Below are 19,619 nucleotides of genomic sequence, written 5' to 3' on the forward strand. Positions count from 1 at the left end.
TCCACTGTGCCACCTAGCTTCCCCCCAACTGATATTTTTTATTAAAGATTTTATTAATTTTGAGTTTTACAATTTTCCCCCCAATCTTACTTCCCTCCCCCCACAGAAATCAATTTGTCAGTCTTTACATTGTTTCCATGGTGTACATTGATCCAAATTGAGTGTGATGAGAGAGAAATCATATCCTTTTTTTTTAAGGTTTTTGCAAGGCAAACGGGGTTAAGTGGCTTGCCCAAGGCCACACAGCTAGGTAATTATTAAGTGTCTGAGACTGGATTTGAACCCAGGTACTCCTGTCTTCAGGATCAATGCTTTATCCACTATGCCACCTAGCCGCCCCAGAGAAATCATATCCTTAAGGAAGAAACAAAAAGTATAAGAGATAACAAGATCAGACAATAAGATGTCAGTTTTTTCCCTAAATTAAAGTTAATAGTCCTTGGTCTTTGTTCAAACTCCACAGTTCTTTCTCTGGATACAGATGCTATTCTCCATTGCAGACAGCCCCAAATTGTCCCTGATTGTTGCACTGATGAAATGAGCATGTCCATCAAGGTTGGTCATCACTCCCATGTTGCTGTTAGGGTGTACAGTGTTTTCCTGGTTCTGCTCATCTCACTCAGCATCAGTTCGTGCAAATCCCTCTAGGCTTCCCTGAATTCCTGTCCCTCCTGGTTTCTAATAGAACAATAGTGTTCCATGACATACATATACCACAGTTTGCTAAGCCATTCCCCAATTGAAGAATATTTACTTGATTTCCAATTCTTTGCCACCACAAACAGGGCTGCTATGAATATTTTTGTACAAGTGATGTTTTTACCCTTTTTCATCATCTCTTCAGGGTATAGACCCAGTAGTGGTATTGTTAGATCAAAGGGCATACACATTTTTGTTGCCCTTTGGGTATAGTTCCAAATTTCTCTCCAGATAGGTTGGATGAATTCACAGCTCCACCAACAATGTAATAGTGTACCAGATTTCCCACAATCCTTCCAACAATGATTGTTATCCTTTATGGTCATATTGGCTAGTCTGAGAGGTGTTAGGTGGTACCTCAGAGAACCTTTAATTTGCATTTCTCTAATAAGTAATGATTTAGAGCAATTTTTCATATGGCTATGGCCAATTGATTTTTAAAACTCCTTCCTGATCTCTTCTTTCTGGAGGGCAGCTAGATGGCACAGTGGATAGAGCACTGGTCCTGGAGTCGGGAATACCTGAGTTCACATCCGACTTCAGACACTTAATAATTGCCTAGCTGTGTGGCCTTGGGCAGGACACTTAACCTCCATTGCCTTACAGCACTCCCCCCCCCCCCCAAAAAAAGTCTTTCTGGGTTGGAAACCAAATTACATTCTCCTCAGAAGTTCTAGATATGAGTTAGGGTCTTTGCCTCCAAGTTAGTTTCCTAAGATCTTGTGTTGAGGAGGGGCTGGCTCACAGAGATTTGATATTGAGATCCTTAGAGGCTTTGCTCAGTGGGTTTAATAACGCCACATGGGCCGGCCAATGGGGATGCTGGTTTCTTTCTTTGGAGTGTCTGTGATCTTGATTTGAGGCCCTCTCCCTAGGCCTGGAGGGGGTGGGTACAGCTGGGTACTATTATTGATCAATGTGGGCTGGACTCTGGGGTGAGAAAGTTAATTTCTATATTCTGCTGAGGGAGCTTTGCTGCCCATGCCTGAGCCTGGGGGTGGGGTGGGGGGCTGTTACTGTGTTTGTTTTGGGAAGAGGGCTACACTGAAATGGAAGTATGGAGCCCATAGTCCTACCACCCAGCTGACTGAACAGAGTGGATAGATGTCCAGTTGCATTCTATAACTCTCTGTGCTGGAACCCCGCTGGGGCTCCCCAGGCCACTGCTTCCATAGCCAAAGCCTTTGCCTAGGTTGCTCCTCAGACCACGGCTCTCACAGCCAAAGCCTCCATGACTGATCTTAGGTTAGTCCTGAGTCTCACCCCACTATCCTTGGTTGGCACTCTGTTCTCTGCTCCTGGCTCACCCAGGCTCCCCAGAGAGAGACCTTGTTGGTAAATGCTCTTCTCCTAGCTTTTTTTTCTGGGTTTTGTTGATCAAATTTCTGTTAAGAGGTCTATTTCATATTATTTCTGAGGGAAAACCAGGAGACTTTAGCACAGTGCCTGGCTTCTCTCAGTCATCTTGGCCAGAAGTCCCTTAACTTCATCTCTATAAGTTGCCATTACCACAGCAAGTTTAAGGCTTTATCACTATTTGGTTTTTACTTTTTATCTAATTTATGCTCTACTTCTACTATTTTCAGACATTTGTATTAGTGATTTTAATATAGTCTTAGTAACCCTGAAGGCTAACAAAATTGCTGTTTCCTTAAGGAGGAAAGTATATTTCTAAATGGTCTTCTTAGGCTATTTATCCTTTAAAATTATCAAGTTTCTACTTATAACAACAGGTTACTTAACTTTGGAAAGCTTATTTTTTACAAGTTGATCACCAAAGGTATCAAAATATCTTTCTTGTAAACTGGAGCAAATCACTTCACCTCTCTAGGTGGTAGTATCCTTATCTATAAAGTGAGGCAATCAAATTAAATAATCTCTAAAGTCCTTTCAAGTTCTAACATTCAGTGCATTCTATATTTTGTTTTCAACTTCCATTTCTTCTAAAAAGATAAAAAGACATTTTTTTCATTCAAAAACACCAAATAATTAACTGTCTCTTGCCCTAAAAGACTGAGTTGTTAATGTTACCCAGAATAGGGTTTTTTCCTATCTGCAGGAGTAAGGTTTCCCCCAAATATTTAGATTACAGTTCAGCTTTTTATTCTATTATGTATCTTTAATTTACATCCATCATAATTCTATTAATTGTACAACTGCTCCATCTTCTTCAGTTTTTAAATTAGATGAGGATTTGAGCCTTTTGTCCAAGTTTTCTTCTTCCTTTAAATAGGATCAGTCTTAAATATCAAGTATCAAAGCCTGCAAAGCGGACTGAGTAGGAAATGTATGGGGTGTGACCCCCAAGAGCAGGGAAATAGGAGCTAAGATAGAGATCAGGGCAGTAGCTTTTTCTCAATCTCAAAACAGGGTTTTAAAGCAAAATTTATTTTCTCACTTATTTGTGTTGGTTGTCCAGTTGGAGGGGGTCCCAAGGACCAAATAATAAGGTATGCAGAGGTATCCCTCACTTTGTGAATTGACATGCTACTGAAAAATTTCTATAAGGCCTATAAAAAAGTTACTCAATCTAATTGTATTTTATTTTTTTAAAAATTTATTTAAGGCAACAAGGTTAAGTGACTTACCCAAGATCATACAAATAGATAATTAAGTATCTGAGGCTGGATTTGAACTCAGGACCTCCTGACTCCGGGGATTATGCTCTATCCACTGTACCATCTAATTATATTTTAAACAGATATGGGGGTAGAGGCAAATAGGCTATTTAACAAGCCTTAAAGTGAATTCTTTTCCAAAGAAAATCACTTTGCCCTTAAGTTTACTGCTTTTAATTGGGTTTCACAAATTGCATATCTTAAATAAGATCTAGAGTTCAAATCTGGCCTCAGACACTTAATAAATTACCTAGCTGTGTGGCCTTGGGCAAGGCACTTACCCCCATTGCCTTGCAAAAACCTAAAAAAAATTGTCACTGTGTACAAGATTCTCTTGGTTTTGTCCATTTCACTATAAATTTGTCTAAGGCAAAACTTGAACCCAGGTCTTTCTGATTGGGACTGACTCTCTGACCACCACACTTGGCTATTAGCTTGAATAATAATTTAAAATTAGAAGACCGATGACTGCTTCCTTCCCCTGTTCCACCCCAAGTCTGCTATGGATTTGAGAACAGAATATTTTTTTCATGGTGTCCTAAGAGACCAAAGTCATTCTGTCCTTGGGAATATGTTCCTAACTACCTTGAGTATATTTTTAAAAATTTATTTGTGTGTAAAGACTATATTCAGATTGCCTTCTGTTGGGGGAAGAAGAGAGGAAAGGGAGGGAGGGATAAAAAACTGTAAAACAAAATCTTGCAAAAAAAAATTGGTAGAAGCCACCATTGTATATAATGGTGATTATATAACAAAATATATAGTAAAAATTGATTTGAGAATGATACAGAGGAAATGTTAGGCAGAAGCATGTTATCCTAGTGTGTGACCTTGTGCTAACATACGACCATCTTGTGTATCCTATATTTTGTGCTGATTCACATCCTGTATATTAGTGTACCCAGACAGAAAATATCTGGCATTGGTGCCTCAAAATTGGGAGATCAAGGCCTATGAAGAGTGTTGAGGTAACAGGATGCTGCCAAAGTCCACCAGAAATGAGCTTGACTACTTTAGCTGACTTTCTGATAGAATAAGCCTAAAATATACTTGCATGCAGAAAGCATAGAAGTAGTCCCTCCGTTAAACCCTCCCCAAACTCCTCCTAGCACACATCACGCCTTACTCCCCTTTAAAAGTCTCTACCTATCCCCCTCCATGTTGCTAGCTCCCTTAAGGAGTAGCCTGCTTTTTAGAGTCAGTAAAAGTTAATATGTCCCTCATATCTTTGAGTACCCCCCAGAATTCTGTACCGTATCAAGAATGCCTTTCATGTTACTTGCTCCAGAATTCATCCTCCTTTAGTAAGATCAGAAGGCTCTAAGCTAGGTGGTAAAGGCAAACCTTGCTCTCAGAATGGTGTAAAGAACTCTAGCCTCAGTTAAAGGATCTAGGTTCAAAATCTAATTGCTATGTATTGTAGCCATGAATATCTCTCTGGGTCTCAGTTTCCTTATCTGTAAAATGGGAATAAAAATAGCACCTACCTCACAGGGTTGTTGTCATTCTACCTGCATACTTTAAATCATATCCCCAGTGCTTAATATAGAGTTGGTGCTTGATATTTATTATCGAATGATGACCTCTCAAGGTCCCCTCCAATTCCAAAGCTTTGATCCTGTAAACTCTGAACTTTAAGATCAGGACCTATTTCATAGGAAGAAGCTTTGTGACTGGGAGAAACTCACTTGACTTTTCTGAGTTTTGGCTTTCTTGATTGAAAGATGAAAGAACTATAGTACTTACCTTAATGTTGTAGGGATTAGTGCTATTAATGTAAACCTTAAAGTTTTTATATTAATGTTAATTCCCATTTCTACTTCTAGCAACGAAGCAAGTAACATCTTTTTTGTAAGGAGCTATTATTTTATTAACACTTGACATGTCTGTATTTTTCTGCAGGAATGTCATGTTTTTTCCTTTCAGAAAAAGCTTTTTAGTCCAACTATACTAATTTATTGTCATATTTTCCCAGGAAAGCCCAGTCTTAACATTTTCCCCCCTTGCCCTTTGTCTTTCTTTTCTTGGGTATATATTTTCTTTCATCCAGGCTTCTTTCATCCATCTCTCTAGACTCATCAACTTCCAAGTTTAGAAAATCCATTCTGACCTCAAACCTTTAGTTTTTAGTCATCCTAAAATCAGCGTGGGGATCCCAGAACAAAATAAGTATTGGGTGTTTATATGGTTAAAGACTCCTTCTGGCTATATCCCAATAACTCACCTGTACCTCTGATTATACCTCAGACCTCCCTCCCTCCCACCTAAGGCCTTTCTTTTAGGCATTACCCCTAAATAGAATCTTGCAATCTTACAGTTGCATGTTCACCCCCAGGTTTATTTTATGTTGGGCACACTCCTGTCAAGAACAACTGCCCCCAAGTAACCTGGGGAAGTCTGGGAAGAGATGCTAGGACTGAGACTCTGAATAAAAAGCCTATGTGTATTTTTTTTCATGATAAGACTTCTGTTACTCCTACCTATTCTACAAAGTACCTCCTTTTGGGGTCTACTAGTTTCAAGGAAGGAGACCCTATATTTTGATTCCTAGCCCTTGCTAATATGCCACTAATTAGGGGAGGGATAGGTTAGATGGAAGCACTAGAAGGGTGACCTATAAATTCAATGAGCCTTTCTAGATCCTGAAACCATTCCTCCCCTTTGTAATCCTAGTATTTTGATGAAATGACTAAGCAATAATTTGGTGCCAGAGTATACAGTACAAAGCTTGAGGAAAAGAATTTCAGAGTTGTGGTTTCCCCCCCTCCAATTTGTAACCCTAGTACCTAAACTCAGTGGGTATTCAATAAATACTGTTTAAACTAAAAGGTAATATGTGGTGATAAGTTGATACCTTAATTCAGATGAGGGTCCTCACAACCATTCTGGGATGTAGATATTATTTTCATTTTACAGATGAGGAAACTGAGGTTCAGAGATGAAGTGACTTGCCCAGGGTCAGATAACACAGTGTTGAAATGAGGTTCAAACTCGGACTTCCTGACTAAAGCAGCCACCATAACCATCAAGTTGCTTTATCTTGCAAGGGCATGATGCATTTCATTCTGGGACCACAAACACAAGGTCAAACATCACCCACCCATGGCAGCAACATCCACAAACAATGGCCATTTTGGCTTTATTTACGAAGACCTTGTGGGAACCAACATACCTAGGTCGAAAACAAAAATGTACAGCGTGAGGTTTAAATAACTTTCTTACACTATTTACAACTGTCCGCAAAGGTACAAAACATATCTACACCTTGTGCTATACACAGAGAGGAGCAAGGGCAAGATTGGTCCCTGGAGCCTCAGAGAAGTTGCCTCTTGGAAACAGCTGGTGGTCAGGTCAAAGCAGTGACACTCCTGCTCCATTGGGGCCAGCGGACTTTGTGATAGCAGAAACTCAAGCAATGTTGGACCTTGGTTGAGGGTCCATGCTCTCATTTGTGCACTGGGGAGAGGAATGAGTGATGATGGTGGGGGAAAGAAATGGGATATTGAAGTAGCCAGTGATGGGTACACCACTGGGCATCATCCCCACAAACCTCTTTGCCCTCTTGAATTTCCAGGCTTAATTAGAGCCAGGGAACTAGAGGAATAGTGTCAGTCTTAGGGAATGTTACATGACCAGAAGGAAAACCAAGGGCATAATAATGGGAGAAGACCTGGCAGTTCAATGAAGATGGAAAAGCCTGGCAAAGGATCCAGACCAGCTGGGTGAGGGTATGGCACCCTGGCATTAGAGGCATGGTCAAAGGGTAGCAGCACAATGTGCACTGTGGGCAATACCAACCCAAATACCCCAGGAACCTGGCATAGATGGGACCTGCCCATCCAGGTGGAGAGGGCAGGCTTCCAGTGTAACAATGAAAGGCAAGAGGGACTTGACTTTATAAATTTGAGATTGACAAATCTTGCCCATTAGCAAAGGTTTTTCAGTTGCTAAAAGCCCACTATCAGCTTTGTTTTTGCAAATGGTGGAGAATACAGTAGTATATGGGAAGAGATGATCTCTAAGTCCCTTCCTGATCTCACCTTCCAAATCTCACCTATGTGCAAGGGTCCCATTTCCCCTGATGAAAACTTAAGGTACCAATACTCTCCTTTCTTTGCCATCTTGCCCCAGAGCCAACTCCAGGGTCTATTCTAGAGAAGCCTTCTCAGAACTCAGTTGCCACTAACTTCAGTGAATACTGTAAAATTCAATAATACTGTGCTTGAGAATCTGGGCCCTAACTAAGAGCTCTCTTACCCAGGAGACTTGATGGGTCCTTTAATCAGTTTAAGCTATTTAGAGACAATTAGGAGAGGTCTGTGAGGCCAGAATCTGGGGATTGTTATGGACTCAGAGCTCCTTCAATCTCTAAGCTTTTGGGGAATGGTGAGGACACAACTTATGTTCCCACGCCCCTACCTTTCAGTTCTTTGTGTCTATCTCTGATTAATGCCCAAAGGATAGGTTGACTTCCTCCCTATGGCATGGCATTGGGGTTGGCCTAAGGGAAGGAAACCAGGGCAAGGATGGGAATTCTCTCGAGATCAGGTCACACTGACCAATAGGAGTCTTCTTTTCTGCCCAGAGGGAACCTAGAGGTAGGTCTGGTGGTCTGGCCTTCCTATGCTCCAAAGCTGGGTCTAAGCTTCCTCAAGTCTGGGGCTTGTGCTCAGAATACAATCATTTTGTGCTTGTAACACTTAAAATACTTGTAAATACTTGTGCGGTTGTTGCCCGTTGCCCAACATTCTCTGGCTCAGACTTAAAAAGTCCGTGCCTCCCAACCCCTCTTCAAGAAAGTGCTGAGAGACCCGACTTTCTTCAAGTTCAGCTGCCCAACAACTTAGGGATGGAATGACCCTGTCAGAATTTCAAGTTTCTGGAAAGCCAGCACACTCACATATAGCAAAGCCCAGGCCCAGCCATGAGGTAGCTAACCCAACATCAACAACAAAGGGATCAGACAACAACCACAATACAGGGGGACCGTGGGATCAAACTTTGAGTAGGAACCAAATAAAAAGTCATAGTACAATTCCCATTACTGGGGGGCTGCTCCTCCAGACCTGGTGGGATCCAAAGTCCAGGGCAGTGGGGAATGCAGTCTTGTTTGTTTGTCCAATGTTTGTAAACAGCAGCCCCTATCCTGGGGAACTTTCCCCATCTCTCAGCGCAAGATGGTGCCCATCTCCCATGTCAAAGATGGTATGATGGAGAAGAGGGGCAAACAGACATGTGCTTGCTTTGGAGTGGAGGGGAGGTGCCTGTGGGACATGAAAATGTGTCTTTCCACTCTTGCTCCTCCCACCCCAAACATTGGGGCTGGGAAAGAGTAAATAAGCCATCATACAGAGTCATACTGTCTATTGTTCCCTGAAGACCAAAACTTTTTCTTCTTCCTGCAACCAAATGACCCCAAATTTCAGCCAATGTCCAGCAAAGAGAAGAACTGTGAACAGTTATTCTGCAAAGTCATTGCTGCTTCTTGGTAAGGGGAAAAGTTGGTTTGCTGACTCTAAAAAGATAGGCATCCTGGGGGAAGGGAGGGCCAGCTTTACCCTGGCATATTTTCTCCCTCTCAGACATAGGAACTCCTCAAGAAATGCAAAAGCCTCATCACATATCCTCCATATGACTTTTGTTCAGAAGCTCCAAGTGATTCCTGTACAACTACAGCTCTATTCTCCCGTCAATCCAAGTGCAGTGAGATGAGGGAGGAGAGATGCTCATGTCCACTTCCAGAAGTACCAGGCGACAAGCTCTCAGAAGAGGACAAGTGAGACATCAGTCCCCATGCTTGACTTCAGATCCCAAATCCTTCTATGCCCATGCCGGTGGGAAGAGGTCAGAAAAGTAAAGGGCTAGTGTGGCAGCAGAAAAATGATGGGGAAAGACTCCACTATGTTTCCCTGGGAGTCCTTGGGGATCTTTGAGGTCACTAAGTCCCACCAGGAAGGCAACCCCACACATTAATTTAATATAAAATTCACCTAATGAGTGGGCCCTGGTCAAGAAAAAATAAACCAGAGCATCTTTCAATCCAACACCCTTCCCCTCCCACTCCCAGACCAAGAAAAAACAAAACCCAAAAATCCCCAAAGAGTACTGGGTCTTTTGAATGAGTAAATGATTCTCCCTTATTTTCCTTCCAGTTTTAAGGCTTGAAAATGTGTCTCTTGAATAACCATAAAGGAGCTGGAGAGACAAACTGGGGTATGGTCTAGTTAAAACCATGGAGAACCTTCTAAGCCCACTCTCCACCATAACCTTGGAATAAAAGAGTCTTCTTTTCCAGTTTATGGGGGGGAGAGGGGGGGAGGGGCAAAAGAAGAGACTCTACAATTGAGTCCTTACTACTCAAGACATCTTACTATACACAGTACCATGGAACAAGGGAGAGGATCCAAAAGCTGCTTCTTAAGTGATGTGGGAGTGGGGCAGGAATCCCCCGCCATGGGGTTTGTAACAACATGTGGTGGCAAGGGGGGTAGGGGGAGAGTGGGGTATAGAGCAAGACCTCCCTTAACTCAGATCCAGCTAGGAAGGCAGGCAGCTGTCACCAGGACAGAAGGTTGCAAGGGGAGGCGGCAAGACACACTGGCACGAGGTCACCCAGCTGTGGGTGCCAGGCCCCAGGGGGATGGAAGGCACTGGAGCGTCTGATGGTATGAGTCAGTCATGGGCTAGGATGCTCCCCCCTCAGACAGGAAAGCCAGGAATAGCCCAGAATTGGGTGGTAGTTGGGATTGGAAAAGAAGTGATAGTGGAGATAGAGGTGAGGGCAAGGACCGGGGAGAGAAAAAAGTCAAAAGCATTATTCCCCAATCAGTCCCAGAATGTGATGAAGGCTAGGGTGAAGTGGATGGCTCAGAAGCAGAGGCTCAGGGGTGCTCTCCAGCACCTTTTCCCATTTGAGGACCCTTCCCCATGTTTTCCCCCTCTGCCTTCCTCCCTGCTCTTCCCCCCCCCCTCAGAATTCTCTGACCCTGGAGAGCTCAAAGGAATAGAGTGCATCAGAAGAAACTTCAAGTTGGTATCCAGGAAGTGCCAGTAATAAATAAATAAATAAATAATTAAATAGATGAAAATGATCAGGCGGAGTCTGTGACTCTCTCCTCAGATAAACTCTCTGAAGGATGGGCCTACTTTGACCCCAGGAGAAGAAGAGTTGAGCCCTAGGGACAGTGGGGTGGAGTGGGATGGTGGTGGTCCCAGGGAGAAGGCTTAGGGGTAGGGCCTGGCAACTGCCATCCCCAAATTTACACAGCCACTAGAAGGAGGGACTCTTTTTTACCTTTGCCCTCCTTCCTTTAGGGGGAGGATGTTGAGGACTCAGAAACAGAATGGGGTGCCAGAAGGGTAAGAGAGGAATGCCCCTCTGGAAGACAGAGTAAAGAAGGGCAAGCTCATTTCCAAGTTAAAGTATGGCTGATTGGGACTGGGGGATCCCCTCAACCTGGCTCAGGATCCCCTTCCCACCATGGGGCTTTCTGGAGGGGGCAAGCTAGTTAAATGTTCCCCAAGGTCTTCTCACAGACCAGCTGGAGAGCTCCTGAGGTTGGGGTGGGAAGGGGCTAATTTAGCAGGAAGAAAATGGGGCCAAACCTGGAAGAAGCTGAGGAGCTTTAGGGGAAAGAATGGGGATAAAAAATGCCCTTTGGCTTCACAGCTTAACTATCCTTCCCCTCTCCTTTCCCCCAAGAGGGCTCCCACTTCCACTGAGAGGTTGGTTTGAGAATACTCTCCCCTGAGGAAGGCTAGGAGAGAAGAGGGAAAGAATCCCCAAAACCCTCTTGCCCAGGATCTTCAGCATCGTCTGGCCTGGACCCGAGGGATCTAAATTGTCTGAAGCTGTTTCCTCTTTAGATGATGTCCAGCTACAGGAAGAAATGTGGATCCGAATGCCTCTCTGGCCCTTGCTCCTATAATGTGCCACTGGGTAGCCGCCTTCCGCTCCAGAATTTCACTGTCAGATCACTGGGAGGGAGAAAGAAAGAGAGAAAGGGGGAGGCAAAGGTCAGCTCTTAAAGTGGGCCCAGCTGGCCTGAAGGAGGCAAGGGTAGGATTCCCAGAGCCCCAAGCTCATCTTAGGAGCAGGGGGATAACCCTAACTGCGGGGGTGAAGGGATTCTGGGCTGAGAGACACTAGCCCAGATTGGCCATCTTTGCCCAGTTGAAAACTGTGCCAGCTCACCCCCTTCCCCCCCCTCTTCTCTCTGTGACCCTCTCCTAGATGTCCCAGTTCTAGGACACTGCCCCATTGCTCATGCTCAGAAGTGGAGAGTGTGGGGGTAGAACTGTGTGGCTTTTGGGGGGATGAGGAAGAGGGACAGTACTTTTCTCTAGATCAACGGGGAAGGTCTAGGAGATGAGGGAGTAAAAATCTCATACCGTTAAGAAGCAGCTTGGATCGAAGTGGAGAAAGAAAGGAAAGGAAGAGGGAAGAAGGGGAGAAGAAGAGAGGAGAAAAAGGAGGACAGAGGAAAAATGAGGGAAGAGAGGGGGAAACAGAGGGTCAAGGCAGACTAGTAGCACGGCCCTTTATAGCCAGGACGCGGCGAGGAAGGCAGGGGGTGAGTCCAGGGACGTAACTCCACAACTTTACCCGGCAGTCACTGTGACAGGAGAAGAGGGGTCAGGTGGGGGAGAGAGAGAAATGAGAGACAGAGACAAAGAGAAGAGGGAATATGGTCGGAAAAGAAGGAAGAAGAAGAAATCAGTGTGAGTACCCCTAAGGATAAGGTGGCGAGGAGGACCCCTCCATAGGGGGAAAGGGAGATAAATAGATGGATGGACCCAGGGTCAGGGGGAGAGATAGAAGGGAATTTGGGGGAAGGGAAGCTGCTGTACCCTTCCTGGAGCGGGGGCACTGTTCTTGGCAGGGGATGATAGCTGCGAGGCAGTGGGGAGATGGGAAAACCTGAACTAGATAACAGCAAGAATCTTGTTGACTGAATAGGGGAGGCTGGGAGAAAAGAGAACTGAGCAGGAACACAGGACCTCTCCCCTCCACTCTCCATCTGCTCAGCTTGTCACCCATGTCCTGGCTGCCCCCTTTCCTGAATCCCTCCTCCCTGTTTTACTGGGTGAGTGGAGAGGCCACTTGTCAGTGCTAGTCAGATGCTAACTCCTAGTTAATTCAGGGCCTATGATTGAACCTTCCCGGAATTCTGCCTATTCCTTCTCTACTCTATCCATCCTGGGAAGAGTGAAATCTGAATGGGAAGTGAGGGCAGAGAGTTCAGGGAGGGTGGGTCCTCCAAGCTTACCTGGAGGCCGTAAAAATGTGCTTGGAGTTGGTACAGATGGCATTGATGGGGCTGTCGTGACCTTTGATCTCTCCAATTGGCGTGAAGTTTTCCACATTCCAGACCTTGATGAAGCCCCCTCGGCAAGCACTCAGCAGCATGGGTCGGCCAGGAACAAAGGCCAGGGCACAGACCCAGTCCTTGTGGGCATTTGGGATTTGCTGTGGAAGGATGGGAAGTAACCAAAGACAGTAAGGATGACTTAGCATTTGAATCTCTAAAGTTTTTCAGATTAGGGTCCAAGGGAATGGAAGGAAAGGTTAAGTATGAGATGGGAGGCAAGCTCTAGCTCTAACTTGCCCTACTCTTCATCTCATTCTGCCATCACCTAAGGTATACTGAGAAAACTGGGCAAACGCCAGGGAGTAGAACTCTTTGGACCAGCACCCTGTACCCCTTTGGAGCTTGTCTCACTGGTGGCTGGAGATAGGATGCTTATGCATCCTGGTGTCAGAGGTCCTTTCTCTCCAACACCTAGCTGGGACCCCTAATTTAGTAATCCTGAAAAGACAAACATGCTTCAATCCAGTGATCAGACATCAGAAGCAACTGCCCAGGGAAGAGGGACAGGAGTCACTTATCAAGCTTGGCCGAGGTGTGCTTGCTAGAAGATCCTTCTCAAGCTGTGTTTGCCACAGGGAGAGTGGGGGAGAAGAGTAAATGACATTGGGTGTCTGAATATGGGTGGGTGGAAGAGAATAGAGAAGGGGGAAACAGGAGGTCCCCTAGACCTATTCATATTTTTCATGTTTATCCTTTTTCCCTGTCCCAACCTGAATGAGCTCCTGCTGTTCCAGGTCCCACTTCTTGATGCCATTGTCTCGGGAGCCGCTGAATAGGATGTCGCCTTGGATGGCTAGGCACTCGATGCCATCATAGTGGGGGGGTTCAAAGTTATGGGTGGGGCTGATGTTGCCCATCACACACTCTCCCAGCTCAAACATCTGTGGAGGAGAAGCAAGTACCTCTACATCAGGTGGTGGAAAGGTCAGTCTTAGGTCTTGAAGCGTATGGGGTCATGGGTAGGAGAGATTTGCCACCTCCTTCTGAAGAGCCCAGGGAAGCCAGATCCTTCCTCTAGGCTCTAGGTTCAACTCTTCTACTGGATTATGTCATGCCCATCCCCTCCCCAAGGATCCCATGTCTTCTCAGGCAATCTGTCTTCTCAGGCAATCAGGAGAAAGAATACTCAGAAAATGAAGGGAGAAATGGGTTTTGTAACCAAACAGAACAAAGTGAGGGTAAGGAAGTTAAAGAAATGCCTTTTCCCAAATTACTTTTGAAAAGTATATGGGATTACTGCTGAAATACAGAAGTCTCCCAGATGGGAAGATATGAGCAACTTTATTAAGATAAACTCAACAATTGTTAAAAGTCTGCTGTATACAGTCTACTATGGTAGAGTTTAAAAACAAAAGTTAATTGAAGAAAGTTCAAGACACATTCCTGCCCTCATGAATGCTTACAATCCATAGCATCCATTCATGGTCAAAGAATCGGACTGGATCTGTAATTTGTTGTTGTTGTAATCAGTATGGGGAACACTTAGGTGAAGAAGTTTGCTCTACCAAGGCAGGTTGGCACCTTCTCTGAGATCAAGGATGACAAACTCAAATAGAAAAGGACCATTAAACTTGGAAGACCAGATACTGACTCAACTACTTATTAATATCATCTATGTTCTATTGTTTTGTTAAATAATTCCCAGCTACACTATAATCTGGTTGGGCCTAACTAGGGAGTGACACCTCTGGCTTAGGACCCTGAGAAAGTATCTCCTCTGGGGTCATCCTGCCAGATGCTGTCAGAGATGGGATTTGAACTCAGGTCTTTCTGTAAAGTGATTAGTATAGTGCTTGGTCCATATAATTATAATAAATAATTATATAGAACTTACTATCTTATTTGATCCTTGGAAATAAGTGCTATTATTTCCATTTAACAGATCAGGAACCTGAGGCAGACAGAGATATGTGACTTGCCCAGACCACACTTTGAACTCAGGTCTTCCAGAAGCCTAGCTGCAATCTAGGTGAACCTTTGCTAAGTGGAGGGAGTTCAATGGTTAGAAATCTTGGTTCCAGAAATTGGAGTAAAGGAGCCAGGAATTCACTGTCAGAACTTTGAATGTCAAGAGGAATCTGGAAGGGTCACCCTCTGGGTTTGTTCTTGAGACAGTGTAACAGCTGTCCAGATGCTTAGGCCTATTCTCAAACTGAATGACAACAGGCTCTGCAAGATTGGCTGGCCTCATGTCGAGAATAGGGTACCTTCAGAAAGCTCTTGCTGTCTCAAAATTTGACAGTTTTGAATTCTATTATTTGAATTGTTTTCAATTTTATTGAATCGAATTGTTTTATTTGACTTACATTGAACTTTACTGGGAATGATCTTACCTATGCCTCCTGATGAGCTAAGGAGAAACCAAGGTCAAACAAGGCAAGGAATGGAGGCAACAATTAGAAGACTTTCTGAAATTTTTGCAGTAAAATAATATATGTATAGAAGAGGAAAATCTCAGATGAAGCTAATACTACACCTTGGGTACTGTGTTTTTCTGCTAGAAGGCCCCAGGTATTTCCAAAAAGAGTAAAGAAGCCCCCAACACTGTCTGGTTGGTCTTGAAATAATTTAGTAGGATTGGTGATCTCATCAACAGATTGCAACACTGCCAAACTTTCTCATTCCTTTAATATTCCAGGGATATTAGGATGATACTTGGGGGAATGTTATCTGTTATTTGCTACAATGATAAATCTACCTTCTTTTAATCTACTCTGATCTGCAATACCATACTAGGTAGGTCTATATACTAAAGAGATCATAAAAAGTTGGGGAAAGACTAACATGGACAAAAATATTTACAGCACCTCTTTTTGTAGTGGCAAAGAATTGGAAATTGAGGGGATGTCCATCAACTGGGTTGAATAAGTTATGGTATATGAATGTTATAGAATACTACTGCTCTCTAAGAAATCAGAAGCAGATGGACTTTAGAAAAGCCTAGAAAAACTTGTATGAACTCATACTGAGTGAAATGAGCAGACCCAGGAGAACACTGTTCACATTATCTGCAACATTATGAGATGATCACTATGATGGATGCAACCTCTCTCAGCAGGATCAAGGACAATCCTGAGACCTGTTATAAAAAGTGTCATACACATCCAGAGGAAAAAACTGAGGTCTGAATGTAACGCAAGGTATACTATGTTGACTTTTCTTTTTTTTTAGTTTTTTCAAGGCAATGGGGTTAAGTGGCTTGCCCAAGGCCACACAGCTAGGTAATTATTAAGTGTCTGAGGTCGGACCTGAACTCAGGTACTCCTGACTCCAGGGCTGGTGCTCTATCCACTGCACCACCTAGCCGCCCCTATGTTTACTTTTTAGATCTTCTTCTATGATTTTTTCTTTCTTTCTCATGGTCCCCCCCCCCGCCCCTTAATTCTAATTTCACTTTCACAACATGACTATTATGGAAATACGTTAAACATGATTGTACATGTACATGTACATAAAACCTATATCAGATTGTTCGCTGCCATGGAGAGGGGAGAAGGAAGAGAGAGATATAGAAAAACATGGAACTTGAAAGCATGCAAAGAGATGAATGCTGAAAACTATCTTTGCAATGATTGGAAAATAAAATAAAATAAGCTACTTGCAAGCAGGAATAATTTCATTATTGTACTTCCAAAGTCACTTATATAGTAAGTACTAGTTGAATGTATCAATGGTGATATGTTATGTTCTACTTTAAACCACCATGTACACATTTTTCCATTGCCCTTTGGGTTAGCTTGCATTGATCCTTCTGAGGTCATGGTATTTCACAATTTTCAGCCATAAAGGATCATAAGAAGAATACTTGGGTTATGAGAAGTTTTGGTAACTGTGATCACTGGGAACATTGAAAGCATTATACAATTTACTAAATGTAACCCAGCCTCAATGGCTCCTATTGAATTCTATGCCCAGCTCATTGTTCATCTGTAGCACCTGATGACTGCATGTACATCTTCTGGGCAATATATGTTTTTCATTCACTTTGTTTTTCTACTGTGAATGATTAAACTCGTCTCTTTCAAGTGATTATGAATTTTGTGGAAACTTTTAGTATTCCTAGGGCATGATGAAGTGAGTGTTATGTTATCTATGAACAGAATTCTGCATTTGGAATAGCTCTTATCAACAAGGAATCCTTCTGTTTCAACCCTGCTCAGGTCATCTTCTAGCAGAGGTGGCAAATGCACCTCTCTCCCTGGCTTATGTACTGAAGCTTAGCTAGACATAAAACAGAATTGCTTCCATGATGACATCTGTCATACAATTTTACCTGATTTTAAATATACATGTACTTTATTTGAGAACTTCTAAACTCTATTTTGTTCTGCTGAGCCAAAATTTTATTTTTTTAAATCAGCAAATAATAGACACAGCACCATCTTGGATTCTTGGAGCAGTTAGGTGATGCAGCAGATAGAGTACCATCCCTGAAAGACTTGAATTCAAATCCAGCCTCAAATACTCGACAAGTTACTAGCTGTATGATCCTGGGAAAGCCACTTAACCCTGTCTCACCAAAAAAAAAAATCTTTTATTCTCTCTAACTGTCCAGTCTATTCAGTGACTGAAAATATGGTCCACAGCAGAAAACAACTTGTGGAAGGCTGCTTTTCTCTCCCTCATTCTTTTACCCTTGATGTATTGCATAGCTCACTCTCTTAATGATTTTATAAAGAAGGAAAAACAAGGCATGTGGGATTGGAATTGTTGGTGGATTCTTGGTCACCTTTTTTGGTGGGGTGGATGGGTAAAAGTAACATCCATGACCTCTTCCATTCTTTTCTTCTTTGAGATATCCTAAAAACAAATACCTGTATGCTTTTAAAATTGTATTGCTTTCAATGTGAATTTCTTCTGTATGTATTTGGTCAGGTTCAATGGCACTTCTCAATATCATCCTAACTTTTCATTTCCTTACATAGAGCACATTAGGCACTAATGTCGAAATGTGGTGGGTTCTATGGTGAGAATAGCCTATGAAAAAATACATGTATACCTCCATAGATGACTACTGAAATGCTGGAGGATGTTTTATTTCACACCTACATGTGATTGTCTTAATTTAATCTATAAATAATCTTAATAATCTTGGGATTCTCTGGTTTATCTGCATCCCATGGAAGTCTTATTTTTTCTGAAACTGCTTCTTGTCATTGTGAATGGGGTGATTGTTCACCTTTCATTGTCCTCTTCTGCAAATGAACTCATATTCTAATCTGGTGCTACTTATGGTTACTGCTTAGCTTGGCAAGGTAGTCCAAAGTGGCTTTTTTTCATCAATCAGTATTGCTGTGACCTACCTCAAGGTGTTCAAGGTGTTACTGATGTATAGATTTCTACTTGTAGAAGGGGAATTAGGTTAGTATCATTATTGTTCTTAGTATTATAATCTACTGGAATTAAAAGTGTAACTCTCATTGAGGGAGTTTTTTTCTGAAGAAGAAACTGGAGTGGGTAGGGGTGAAGCCAAGATGGCAACAGGAGCCTCTCCTAGGTGTTCTCTCCATAATATTTTAAAAATATTAAATTTATGACTCTAACTGAATTTTCGAGAGACAGAACCCACAGAAAGATCCAGTGAGACAACTCTCTAGACCAAGGTAACCTGGAAAATAACCCCCTGCTCCACGGGGTTAGAGTGATGGCCCTACTAGAGTGAAGAAACTTCAGCCCCTCAGAAAGAGCCCCAGGGCTCCTGGGAGCCACAGTTCTCACAGCAGAAGCAGTTTCCTGACCTGCACCCCGGGGAGCACTGGGCACAACTTGGAGGATCAGTGGGGGGACCTCTGCCAGAGGGAGCCCAAAGCCCAGTCCCTCAGGGCACTCAGTGCCATGGCAGCCCAGATCCAGGGAACGGAAGTAGGCATTAGGCCAGCAAGCAGGAGCCTCCAAGCAACTGAACCCTGAGTGCTCAGCTGACTGAAGGTAGGGGAAGGGGACTTCTGGGGTCTGTCCAAAGAAGAAACTCTATCTCTGGTTACCCTGTCCAATACTGGTAACATTTCTCCTCATAGAATCTCTCACCACCTCACAAATTGTTTGGGGGGAGTTCTCTACTGCCATATACAGACTCCTTTGATTGCCCTCCTACAGCACTGTTTCCTTTTCTTAGGTTCACTCAATTCAAATTTATTACCCAAACTAGATTCTGGTGGATGTTATCTAACAACTCCTAGGATCCTCTCCTTCCTTTCTCAAAGATCTCAGTCTTCCTTTCCATCGCATCCCATCTCCTTCCCTCACACTAAGGGACTTAAAAAATACATTAATCCTAACTTCCCAGTTCCTTATGACCAATCCCAACTCTTCATTTCAATAACACATAATATTTGACATAATCTTGATCTTTTCATTATCCACAAGTCTTCAGTTTTTGTTATTAAGAATTCTGAATTTCCTTTACCTGATCAGAATCTTTTATTTTCCCATTTCTCCCTCTACCTCAACTCTTCCCAAATCTACTCTTTGTCCTCATCATCCCCAATAGAGTCCCTGTATCATTCAAAACTATTTTGGAGGCATTACTCTGCTCTGTCTATACTCTCCTCCCTTTCAAATTTTGATCCCTTGATAAGCCACTTGAAGTCTATACCATCATCTACTCTCAAATCACTTGTTTTCTTCCTCCCAAACCCTCTCAAGCTTCTGATCAAGTGCATTGACCATGCTTCTGGTAACCCAAGTTTGTAACTCTGACATCATCCCCAGCTCCTCTCTTACCTCATGTATCTAATAGATTGCTGATTCTTGTTCTTTCTGTATAACATTTTGTATGTAAGTCCCCTTCTGATATAACCACAACCCTCATTTGAGGATCTCTCTTTGGTATTAGTTTCCTAGTTCATATCTCTGTCCTGTTATATAAGTCTATTCATGCTACTCCCCACCTCTGCCCTCAATAAGCTTCAGTGGCTCCCTGTGACCTCCA

At 43.1% G+C, this 19,619-nt stretch overlaps 1 protein-coding gene and 1 long non-coding RNA gene across 6 annotated transcripts in view; both read right to left on the minus strand.

Moving 5' to 3' along the window:
• The window catches only part of LOC141512952 (uncharacterized), a 34,762-nt gene extending 24,498 nt beyond the window's left edge, over positions 1-10,264 (minus strand). Inside the window, exon 1 of the long non-coding RNA XR_012475646.1 lies at positions 6,172-10,264. This is a non-coding gene — a long non-coding RNA (uncharacterized LOC141512952). The remainder of the gene's footprint in view (positions 1-6,171) is intronic.
• A 66-nt stretch (positions 10,265-10,330) lies between these two features.
• The window catches only part of KIF21B (kinesin family member 21B), a 71,917-nt gene continuing 62,628 nt past the window's right edge, over positions 10,331-19,619 (minus strand). For 3 of the 5 annotated variants that reach the window (XM_074222324.1, XM_074222321.1, XM_074222320.1), the window contains 4 exons: positions 13,399-13,569; positions 12,587-12,786; positions 11,709-11,932; positions 10,331-11,294 (listed from right to left, as the gene is read on the minus strand). In XM_074222324.1, coding sequence (XP_074078425.1) covers positions 11,833-11,932; positions 12,587-12,786; positions 13,399-13,569 — 471 coding nt within the window. In that variant the 3' untranslated portion in view covers positions 10,331-11,294; positions 11,709-11,832. The remainder of the gene's footprint in view (positions 11,295-11,708; positions 11,933-12,586; positions 12,787-13,398; positions 13,570-19,619) is intronic. The other 2 variants (XM_074222323.1, XM_074222322.1) reach the window with 1 other exon arrangement.

The sequence above is a fragment of the Macrotis lagotis genome, chromosome 2 (genome assembly GCF_037893015.1).
Source record: "Macrotis lagotis isolate mMagLag1 chromosome 2, bilby.v1.9.chrom.fasta, whole genome shotgun sequence".
Taxonomy (NCBI): domain Eukaryota; kingdom Metazoa; phylum Chordata; class Mammalia; order Peramelemorphia; family Peramelidae; genus Macrotis; species Macrotis lagotis.